Below are 12,771 nucleotides of genomic sequence, written 5' to 3' on the forward strand. Positions count from 1 at the left end.
GAGAAAATTGTGCGATTTGTAATATTGATTTTGTAATTTGACACTCCTTCATTTACCTCTTTACTTCTAAGTCTATTTACTTCTGTGAGCCCTTTGAGGAATTTTGTGGGAGGAAAGTGGCCAGTAACTTTTCTGGCTTGAATATTTGCCTGATTGCTAACTTTGAAAATTAAATCTAAAGAGATAAATCCAATAACATGTCTAACTCAAACACAGGTTATATCTTGTCTCTTGACTACAAAGATTTCCTCTTAAATTGTATTGCCAATTTTATAATCCTTGACATAGTCTTGGATATAAAGAATAGTATTATGCTTTATTTAAACGGTCTATTAATGGTGGAAGGAACATCTTATTTTATCCTTTCGATCAGCTCAGAATAGTCTGAGGTTACACAGTTTATCACGAATGAAAAATACTCACAGATGTCCTTTTAGTGGTTGATTCCTATTTTTTTGTATTCGCCCGCGGAAAAGTCTACTAATAAACGACATTTGTTCCACTGCCAAAGACACTAATACATTTTCGGAATGCATAAACAATGTCTTCTTTTGAACCACTGGATATATTATGTTTTCAAAGGATTTTCAATAAAAAGCACGGTTGTTTGTAGAGTCTTGTATGAGATTAGGTTTTATTAATATTTATAGTTTGCCTTTGTGGTGAATTAGTAAATATATTGAAAAAAAAATGTATAAATAAGGGATGACATTTGATTAAGACGGTGAAAGAATATATGCTAATAAGCATCCGAATATTTGGGTTCACTCCCAGTAGCCAGTAAAAAAAAAAGAGTAGATTAAACAGCTAAAATATACATGAAAATAATACCGAGAATGAAGCGAACATTATGTGGGAAACTGAAGTTGTTAATTTTGTAAAGTTTCTGAACCACCCCAATATGGTGGAAATGAACTACAGATTATTATTTACGGATGTACTTAAACTCGAGAAAATATTTTAAAAACATAAAGCATGAGTGGTTTTGATTTCCTTAGATCAAACGCAACCAGAATTCCCTAATCTTATTTAACTGGCCCTAGACAGATTAGACCAATCCTCAATAGTCAGTAGTGTCATGCGCATTTTCGTAAATAATACAATGATATTGTCTAATAAATAATGTTAGTCCTTATTTAGATTTTTGACTCTCATTCCTATCTTGGGATTTAATCCAAGGTATTTTGGGTAAATCCTGGTCACTTTTGCGGGTGTCCTTCAGAGAATGACGCTGGGACTTGTCTCCTACTATTTAAATAATTGGTTGTATGAAAGGGAGCTCAGTGAAGGAATTGAAATTATAATTTTACTATTGTAACCGTTTAAATTTGTTCTGTGCGTTCTATCCTTATATTTGTCTCTCTGTCGCGACGTGAATTACTGGACTTCAGCTTAGTGAAAATGGTTATAAAAAGGGTCTAATACTTGCAGAGATTCGTATTTATTAGCTGCAAATCCTAAGTTAGATTTGAAAATTTAGTTTGACTATATTTTTTTCACTTTTCCAGTCATCTCCAGAAGGGGTTTTTGGAGGGGGGGGGGGCAGAGGCACTTGCCCCGGGGGTGCAAAATTTCAAATAAATAATCTTACCTTTATAATCATTTTGTAGTTCTTGAAATTTTAATTTTATTTTAAAAAAAGTAGGCTTGAGGGCTTATATATAAAAAAGCAGTATTAGTAGTATAAATAAAGTAGAGCTATTAAATATTATAATAAAGTAGATTTATTATGATAAAATAAATTTAAAAAATAATTGAATAATAATGTGTAACTAATCAAATAGAATTATATATTTTAAATTATAAATTAAAAAATGAAATATTAATTAAGTGATAAATTGAAAAAAATGAGTTAAAATTTGGCCAGAAAAGTCTGTGGGAGATAGGGGAGGGGAGGGGGCTAATCATGATTTTTCCCTGGATGAAACAGAGACCAAAACCGCCACCTGTTGTAATGCTCTAAAAAGCCTAAGTATTAAGATTCGACCCTATCGCATTTGTTGTTTTTCTTGACAAGATTTAGAAAGCCATAGACCTCTATTTCCTTGCGCTTTGTCTTAAATGTGATCAGGTCTTCGTCCCTCTATTATATTCCTTTACTAAAAGACATGAAAAGAGCTTAGATGCATAAAAATGTATGTGTAATTCTCATTTTTTGAATGTAGCTTATATGCACCAATATATTAATGCAAGGCTATTGGAGAAAGTGTCATTTTTTCCAGAATTACTAATTTATATGTATGTATTTTTTTTTCTATGTATGGATTTGCATTCTTGTTGCGTCAGTATTATCTTTCAAAACATCAAGTGTCACTCTTAAGTTGTTTAGCTGGAAGTTACTACTCCTACTCATTAGAGTACCAAGCCACCTGAGACTAACACAGTTGAGCATGCTTCTCCTCCACCCCAATCTGTCCAGAGCTCCACTGTTTAGCCCCTCCCCCACGAATCTCTAAATTCCTATAAATCCTTTCCCATTACTTTTTCCCATTTTCTTTGCAAACAATGTGCTTTTCCTTTGGTCCCATATCACAAAATCATCGGTCAAATATCACAATCTGAGAATCTATTGTCCTTCTCGTGGAGATATATGTATTACCTTATTTTAGTTTTTTGCTATTATTTCTTTCTTACCCTTTTTATGCTAGTTTGTAACTTTATCTACAATATGTTACTGGTAGGAACATATCAAATTGTTAATTGATTAAATTTTAGAATTCCTTTTTCAAACGTGTGTATGGGTCAAGCTATGCCTCAGATCAACCCGTCCGAGTCATTAGAGAAAATCCTTTGGTTCCGTCAATTCCTATGGTCGTAGAAAATGATGCCACTCCACTTCAATCAGCTGATCAGTCCAAGTTGGCACCTGAGCCGATTAATGAAGTTCAACTAGTAACTCCAACATCTTCACAGCCTCTTATGCCCATTGGTAAACAAGTTGAATCACGTATGGCGGATGGAAGAAGAAGAATAACGCCAATGTTTATACCACCTCCATCTTCTCTAAGTTTGTAAGTAAAATGATAAAATTCATTAGATAACACATATTTATTTGACACATATTTAAGAAAAATTTTGTAACGCCTGCTAAGAAAGCTTCAAAGGCCTTGTTGGCACCAGTTGTCAATCTTCTCTATTCTGTATATTTGGTAATACTATTTTTACATTATTCTACATGCCTTTTATAAGCGGTTAATACATATACAACGAACAGTCTACTTACATAAAGCATGTACATGATTACTATTCTTTTGCAAGGAAAAATTTCTTCACTGTAGCCTTGAAGGATGTCGGGCGCCTCAAATTTCTCGTTTCTACTGAAATTACATCCTGTGCTAAACATTTGTAATTACAATAGAATTTCTAGCCATATTAATACAACTGGACGTGGAGATTCAGTTCACCATTGCTAAGGGACAAAAGGGCTTCTTATTGGTTACAGTTTTGCAGTATGGGTGAACTGATGAGACCAATTTGTAAAAACTATTGTAAATTTCTGTTAAAATTTTTATACTAATTTTTTAAACTTCTGGCAACATCTATTATTAGTTTTTTTTTTTTTAGCCCATGACGTGTTGGACCTGAACAATATTATTCAGCGCGTTAGAGAGATCTTTGCTTCACTACAATCTGATTATGCAAAAATTCCTTCCTCAATTTGACACAAAAAATTTTAAGTTTTCTTCTCTTATTATTTAATTTAAGTGAGAGCTTCCAGGAAATATTTTCTTGGAAGTAACAGGATCAATCTAGTCTATTTCTTAACTTACCTTGGTCTCCCCATTAGATCCCCAATAAGGCATATACGAAAGCATTTATCAGCTTACATTGAACCTTGAGTTGGTCTTTCGTCTTTTATAATAAATTAGATGAAAAAAAAGTTTTTTAACTGAAAGTAAGGAACGATATTAAAACTTAAAACGAACAGAAATTACTCCAAATATTAAAGGGGCTTTTCCCTCCTCAACGCCCCGCTCTTTACGCTAAAGTTTGACTCTTTCTCTCAACTTTACTTTTTAAAACAGTAAAACACTTTTGATGGGTAAGACTAAATTTGATTAAACTTATATATTTAAAATCATCATAAAAATTCGAATCTTTTGATGTATCTATTAGTATAAAAATTCCGTTTTTTAGAGTTTCGTTTGAGCCAGGTCACTCCTTACTACAGTTCGTTACCACGAACTGTTGGATAAGCTGTGATTCAACCACTTTTTTGTTTAGAAGCTTTTCAAATTTGTAGCTTTCCTGCATTACTTATATATTGCATTGCTCAGGAAAATGCTTACCATTCCGGAAAATTCGAAGCTTTGCTCTCTTTTCTTTCACTTTACAAAATATTTTCAGCGTATTCTCCCGTGGACTTGTAATTTTTGTCTTCTAAGAACGTATATAATTGCTGATACCATCATTTCTAAGGACTCATTTTCACGAATGAGAGTTGAGCACAATTTCACTTCCCATCTTCGTGAAAACGCACATTTTTTTCAACTAAAAGGTGGATTCGTCTATCCAGTTCTACTTTTGTCGAAAGGTAGAGTTGAAATAACGGTCTTTATCAGGTTCAAGAAGAGATGGATTAGAGGAGGCTGGAAACAAAAGCGCATACGGATTGGACCAAATCCAGCGTGAAAACAAAGTCGGGCTGATACAGGATTTTTATCCAGCTTGCATCCTTGTGAAAATGACCTCTAAGTTACGTCAAGTATCTGTTTAGTTCAATTATGCAGTAGCTCAATTTTTTTCTTCCTTTGAAATGATTATATAAATCTTGATAACTTCGTTGTATTCATTATTTTTTAGAAGTATGAGTAGTGTATTACTAACTCGACTTACTAATGGCTCCTGTCAGGACTACGTAGAGAATGATGAGACCAGTCGTCTCCAGGTTTAACAATCGCTTGTCTGTCGTATGCTTCTTCTATATTTCTTGTGTTCTTTATCTTTACCTCTGCCCTGTCTTTCTGTTTCTTACGACGGTTTTTCAACCGATTCACAATTATAAGATTGAATGTGGATATAAATTACATATCAAGCACAAAATATGCCAAGTATGCATTTCAGGTAGATCAATTCACCAAGACCACTCTTCTGTTCTTCCAGAATTGCATATATAGATATGTGTGTTTTTTCTTTTTTTTTTTTTTTTTTTTTTTTTTTTTTTTTTTTTTTTTTTTTTTTTTTTTTTTTTTTTTTTTTTTTTTTTTTTTTAATCATGATTGGTTGAAGATTGTAAGGGAATCAGCATTAATAATTTTTGGACTAAATTATTTTCAATGAATTTAAGTTCAAATTTAAGATTTTAAATAGAATCTTTAAAATACTAGCGTGACTAAGCTAAGTTAACACTATCAAAAACCACACTAAGTACACATTTCCCATATGGTGTTTGATTTCCACCAAGATTATGTTTATAGATATTCTCGAGCTTGCTTGTGACAACACTGGGGTTAACATTATGATACAGGCATCTAAAATTCGGAAGCATTAAGTAAAATAGATAGGATATTAATTTCAAAAAATTGCTATCACAAGCCCAGATAGACCAAAATCGTGTTATATAGTTAAAACTAAAAACAGTGCAAAATCATCAAAAAAGTTAAAAAAAATAGCAAAATACTTAAAGGTGGCAAGAGGATGCGCTAGATAGACAGATTGAAGAATTCGTTCATTAACCTTTGTGTAAAACTGTCATTTTATTAAATTGACTAAGATAAATTATATATATATATATATATATATATATATATATATATATATATATATATATATATATATATATATATATATATATATATATATATATATATATATATATATATATATATATATATATATATATGAGTAGTGTATGACTAACTTGACATACTAATGGTTCTTGCCAGGACTGCGTAGAGAATGATGAGACCAGTCGGTCGTCTCCAGGTTCACCCCTCGCTTGCCTGTCGTATGCTTCTTCTATATTTCTTGTGTTCTTTTTCTTTACCTCTGCCCTGTCTTTTTGTTTCTTCCGACGTTTTTTCAACCGATTCACAATTATAAGATTGAATATGGACGTAAATTACATATCAAGCACAAAATATGCCAAGTATGTATTTCAGGTAGATCAATTCACCAAGACCGCTCTTCTCTTCTTCCAGAATTGCATATAGATATGTGTGTTTCTTTTTTTTTTTTTTTTGTTTTTTGTTTTTTTTTTTCAATCATGATTGGTTAGAGATTATAAAGGAATCAGCAGTAATAATTTTTGACTGAATTATTTTCAGTGAATTTATATATGAATTTTTAATTAATTTATATATGAATTTTCAATGAATTTTTCAATGAATGTTTATAGGAGAAATTAACAAGAACACTGAAAACGTAAAAGGTAGGAAAACGAGCGAACATATACAAGACATAGATAATACCTGTAGAAGTAATAACCAAAGGGAACTATCCAGTTGTTTTAATATAGTTCCCAGTATTGTAGGAGACCAAAATGTGTTTAATATCTGGAGGCAAAGCAGCGAATGCTTTGCTGGGGAGTGGACAAGATTTGTGTCGGCTCATAAATAGCCCGGTAAGGGTGGAATCCGGGTAGGGAGTATCATTTAGGAAAGATATTTTTCTGTGCAAGGGTTTGCTACCGCAATTTCTGAAAAACAGCGGTACAACGTAACTCTCTTCCACTCATTCGTCTCTAACCTAATTTTTAGAAGAACATAGTATGGAGTTTAGCCTTCTTTCTAAATCATTGTTAGGGCTCTTTTTTGGATGGATCCAATTCTATCGAACTGTTCCCGGGAGAGGCCAGGGTGCCAAGTTGGAGAAGCGTATTCAAAAGGAGGGCGGACAAAGGAAGTATAAATCCTTAAAGAATTTGAAGACGGACGCCAAATTTACTTTGAAACTTAAGGAGCGAGATAGATGCATTAGCTTTGTGGATGATATTTTTAGCGTGGATATCTCCCTTTAAATTAGAAGAAATTGCGACACCAAGTAATTTCGAGGAGGAATCAGAAATTTCTGAAGGGATAGGATTAAGAAAAAGGGCGGGGATTTAAGGAAACATATTGGCATTATCATGGATTTAGATGGTTTCCTTTCATGTCTAAGTCGGAAGAATCATGTACAATATCTTGGAAGATGCTTATGTAAGTTCTATAGCAATTTCGAAGACCGTTAGGTCATCGACAAATATCCATCTATCGGGAAGTTCCTTAGTATATCATAAATGGTAGACATGTTTTGCCTTGTTAAATTCAGAGTCATTTTAAGATTGATTTTGATTTGATTTGATTGGTTACATAGGTCTTTTTCCCCTTTTCCTGTCCCAATAATGTTAAAAAAGCAACTTCTACAGTTTCTACAACTAGTACTTGATTAAAGTTTGCAATAAACAGAATTAAAGTAAAAAAGTAGTATACGATGAGTCCAACTTAATCTGAACAAAAATTATTATTAACGTATTAAGGAAATCTAAGACCTAGGGAAATTAAGATTATTAAAAATACATTAATTCCCATAGTAGTTGTTTCTTTCATTCCGAAATCTTGAATAATATTTAAATTTTGATTTATTTTATGATAATAAGTTCAAAACATGTAGAAGTTTCAGTAAAACGCAAGTGATATTCTAGCATTAATGTGGATTTCGTGGAGGCAATTGTAACGAAAAGGAGTATCTTCTTTAGAATAGAAAAATCTAATTGATTGTCTCAAATTTATTGATTTTAAAACTCAATAGTTTTTTCTCTAAAATGTTGATTGATATTCCACTTTTTAAAGGCTATGAAAAAGAAACACTATTCTGCATATAAGTAATTTTCAGTAAATCTTAAATGACACTAGTTGGACCTGAGGGTTGGACGTTGGTGACACTGCTTGGACGCTGATCATTCATAGTAATGTCTGTGGGTTCATTCTATGCTCAACTTATTATATGACTTTTTCTCCTCGTTTTGGGTTTTAATAAAGCTCTTTACTTCTCTCGTAAACTATTTTTGAAAAGTTCTTTTTTTTAAATTTAATAAACGGTAATAATTGCAGCTTGTAGGCTTTATATTCTAATATGATAAACTAATATGATCTAATATGACAGTTCAGGGATTTTGGATCTGTTTGACTGGGTAGGACAAAGTGGGCAGTGGCCCCTCTTGCATCCCTCGATTGTGCACGAGTTGATATGACGAAATTCTTTCGACCACGATCATTCATAAATAATGTAAAAAATTATCCTGAATGATTTAACGTTAATAATTGAATATCATTAAAGTCGTAGTATCTCTGACCCTAATCAGAAGCCATTAACTATCCTTTAAGTGAAGGGTCTTTGATCTTCACAAATGTTGCTATTTAAGCTATTCATAAGGTTGCCAATTATAAATTTCAGGCTAAAATTACTGCGTGGGAGAATTTTTAAATCAACAAATGTTAAGCACATATCTCAAAATGGTGTTAGGTTCTCATCAAAATTCCTATTAAGAGTCTCTGAGCTTACTGATTACAGATCTGAGCCTAATAATGAAATAGATTTCAAAATCAAAAGATGTTAAGTGCGTGTACCACAAGTGGGCAATGGCTTCGACCCAAATTGGTATTTGAGAGTATCTGATATTACTGGTTGTAGATCTGGGGATAGTATCGCAATATAGAAATCCTAAATCAAAACGCTGTCTACGCATAGTGGTAGCTGGATCCAGCCAAATTTTGCGTTTGAGATTTTCTGAGCTTGTTAGTTATAAACTAAATTTCGTAAAGGGTACCTACCGTCTCTTTGTGACCCATGTACCCTTGTGCCTTCACTAGCCAAAACAACTATCGTGTATCAATGCTGTGTCAAGTAAAAACCGAATAGAAATATAAAGTTAAAAAGAAAAAAATCACTGAAAGTAGATAGTTAACTAAAAGTTAGCGATCCTAAATTAGTGTCAGTTGCGCCTTGGTGAAAGCCAGATGGCAAAATGTTTTTTTTTATTATAAAGTTTGAAGAAAAAACAAAAAAAGCTGCACTAATCTTCCTCAACGTTTTCTTCCTTTATTTCCATTCCTTCAACCTCTATAATATTTTTGATAGTGCAGTCAAACTTTCACGAGTATTTTTTGTTCTTTGACAAAGGTATGCTACGCATCGATGGCCTTATCCATGTTAAAATCCCAAACCTAATCATCATCGCTATCATTTCCAATTTTGACATGTTTTGATTCTCACTGTCCAGGTTGATTTTTAATTGACTTGCTCACGTGCTCAGTGTCGCATATCTCTTAACCGCGGGTGTCTTGGCTCTTCATTTTCTTCTTTAACTTTCTCACATTGCTCGGTGTCACATGTTTTCTAACTGTTTTTGTTTTTGTTCTTCTTTTCATTTTTGACACGCCGCCGCTTTTCTTCTAACCGTGTGTGTATTTGATCTTCATTTTCGTTTCTGACTTGCTCACATGCTCGGTGTCGCATGTCTTCTAACCGTATGTGTCCTTGCTCTTCATTTTCATTTTTGACACGCTCTAATTGTCGTTTCCGCATATCTCCTAACCGCCCGGGTCTTTGTTCTTCATTTTCATATTTGACACGTTTTTGGATTTTGATTACTTCAGATAGCAGTGGCCTCTGCTTAGGCTGCCCGTAAAGGTGTTGTCGCAATTGATGCAGCAAAGTTTCGTTTTTTAGGCCTTTCAACACACATTATGTATTAACATAGAATAGGATGTCATTTGCAAAAACCAAAATTAAGGCTCTTGACGAATTTTTTCAGACTTCTGACCTATCTGGATCAGTTTTTTTAATGCGAGATTATCCCAAGATACCAATTCTCTCGGAAAAATATAGAGCCATTTTTGAGAAAAAATGGCTCATTGTCGCTTGTGTCGGATTCTAACTGTTCTGATATTCTGTTCTAACTGTTCTGACATTCTGTTCTAACATTCTGACAGCATTGTCGCTTTTTCTTTTTTTCTTATTTTTTTAGTTTTCTTTTTTCTTGAGTTTATTTCAGTTTTTTTAGTCTTTTCATTTTTTAATTTTTTTTCTTTTTTAAGTTTTTTCCGTTTCTAGTTTTTTAATTTTTTTTTTTCATTTTTCCTTTTTGCTTTTTTTCAGTTTTTCCTTTTTTTAGTTTTTTCTTTTTTTCTAGTTTTTTTAGTAGTTTTTTTTCTCTTTTTTTACTTTTTTACATTTTTTTTAGTTTTTTTCTTTTATTTCTTTTTAGTTTATTAATCTTTTTTATTTTTTTATTTTTTTGTTTTCTTTTTCTTCTTTATTTTTTAGTTTTTCCTTTTCTTGAGTTTTTCTTTCTTTTTTCTTTTTTCGGTTAGATTTTCCGTTTCTTTTTTTTTCTTCTTTTGTTTAGTTGTTTTTCCTTTTTTTTTAGAAAATAGTGTAACAGACGGACAGTACATTTATATATATATATATATATATATATATATATATATATATATATATATATATATATATATATATATATATATATATATATATATATATATATATATATATATATATATATATATATATATGTATATATATGTATATATATGTATGTAATCAAATATTCCTGTTTGTTTATAGTTAAATATCATTAAGATATGTCTGGCTCTAATCCGAAGTCACTAAATTTGAAAATGACGCTTCCTGTTTGTTTTTTTATTTTTTTATTTTTTTTTGCCTGGAAAAATTTACTTTCCAATTAAGTGGCACTCCAAAAATTTTATGTGACATACTGCATGTTTTTTTCCAGGGATGCTACCCATGCAACTACCATTACAAGTGACCAAATCACTTTTACAAGCTCAGCTCAGCCGAGTTCACAGATTGTTGTCGAAAGACTTGAAGAGGGAGTTGATGATGACTTTGAGAAGCAGAAATCTGAGAAAAAGACTTCTGCGCCTCTGCCGGAGCATTTTGACGTTATTAAAAGACCAAGAATGACCGCCGTTCAGTCAACGCCCAAGAAAAGTCAGGGGGCATTAAGTGTGAACTTTCAAGGTGCAGGTGGTGGTAGAATTAAGCTCCCAATTTTAGAAGCTAAAAGAATGTATAGTTCCTCAGTAAGTAATGTATTTTTCCATAATTTCTTTTATATAAATGTTTGCACTATAGATGAGGGGATAGGTAAATACATTTATTTTTTAGTATTCTATGGGAGAACTCCTCCCTCTCCCCCACATATACAGGCACTTATCAATACATTTAATGCATTTAATTAATAACAAAGACAAAGGTAAAATTTAATGGTTGAAAATATTTGTGTCTTTCTGAATATCCTAAATATTTTACTTCTTTTTAGCATTTCTAACTGTTCTTCACAATAAAGATGTTTTTTCATACTATTTCTGGTTTTTTCCATTTTTTATTTTATGCTTTTATTGCATTAATACCCCAAATTTATATATATTTGTGGATTTCCCTAGATTGATCTGAAACTTACGAAGCTTGCCTGCAAACATCCTCAATCGGCTGTGATCTTTCACCTCTGATCTGGTTCCCTTTTTCTTCTTTTTTCTCTCTCTCTCTCTCTTATAGAAGTTATTTTTTTAATTTTTGTTACTCCGCCATGCATTTTTGTAAAGAGCTGAAAATAAATTTATGATTGTTGGTAAATGTGAATCTGAAAATGATGGAACTATAAACCCTTTCCAAAAACTACATGGTTTTTGTATGAGGCATTTATTTAACAATAGACTTCAAACTACCTGAGCCCGAGTTGAGGGGCTCAGTAGTTATATATATATATATATATATATATATATATGTATATATATATATACTACTAATAACTCACTGCAGCACCAAGCCGCCTGAGGTCGACACAGCTACGCACGCTCCTCCTCCAACCTAATCTATTCAAGGCATCCCTCTTTACACCCTCCCAGGAAGCTTCCATTTCCTTTAAATCTTTGATTATGACATCCTCCCAACCCAGACAAGGACGACCTGCTTTCCGTGTAGCCCCAGACGGTTGGCCAAAAAGGACAATCTTCGGCCATCTGTCATCCTTCATCCGCAGAACATGGCCTAGCCATCTCAACCTTTCTTTCACTATAGCCTTAGAAAGCGGGATTGAACCACATTTTTTGCACAACCTACTGTTTGAAACACGGTCAGTCAGCCGGGTATCCAGAACAATCCGTAGGCAATATATATATATATATATATATATATATATATATATATATATATATATATATATATATATATATATATATATATATATATATATATATATATATATATATATATATATATATATATCGGCCACTTTCAGTTACAGATTCCATGCCGATTGATGAATAATTATGGTCCAGTTTAATGCCCCAAGAACACAGGTAGTTTTGAGGTGTTCGAAAATACAGTATTTTGGCGCTTTCCGGTTCCACTATTTGGTAAACCTATAAATTTTTTTCTTATGCAATTGGCTCTGAATGGAGGACCTAAGGACATGAGTTTCAAACCAATCGCAAAAAAATTACTAATTTCCATTTTTGAGCGGACCTGTGTCCACAATTCAAAATTATTATATGCATCAAGGTCCTGTTATCCCTGTGACCTATGGGCTGAGTTTCAGCAATTTCAGAGACAGACACTGTTTGGTCCATTTTCAGGTCCTCCTGCATCCTTCCCCTTCCGATAAAACTTGGAGTCATTTTGGTCAGGGTAATGATACCCGGATTTTCAAACCAATCAGACAGCCATGATTAAACATTCCCGTCTTTTTTCTACTTTTAAACCTATATATGAATAATAACCAATTTGTCTAATTTTGGGCCCCGGGTTGCTAGGGCCATGCCATCA

At 32.6% G+C, this 12,771-nt stretch overlaps 1 protein-coding gene across 2 annotated transcripts in view; it reads left to right on the top strand.

The window, feature by feature from the left end:
- The window catches only part of LOC136033870 (protein HIRA homolog), a 126,712-nt gene that overhangs the window by 87,914 nt on the left and 26,027 nt on the right, over positions 1-12,771 (top strand). For both annotated transcript variants that reach the window (XM_065714840.1, XM_065714839.1), the window contains exons 10-11: positions 2,716-3,011; positions 10,718-11,027. In XM_065714840.1, the coding sequence (XP_065570912.1) occupies positions 2,716-3,011; positions 10,718-11,027 (606 nt within the window). The remainder of the gene's footprint in view (positions 1-2,715; positions 3,012-10,717; positions 11,028-12,771) is intronic.

The sequence above is a fragment of the Artemia franciscana genome, chromosome 12, assembly GCF_032884065.1.
Source record: "Artemia franciscana chromosome 12, ASM3288406v1, whole genome shotgun sequence".
Taxonomy (NCBI): Eukaryota; Metazoa; Arthropoda; class Branchiopoda; order Anostraca; family Artemiidae; genus Artemia; species Artemia franciscana.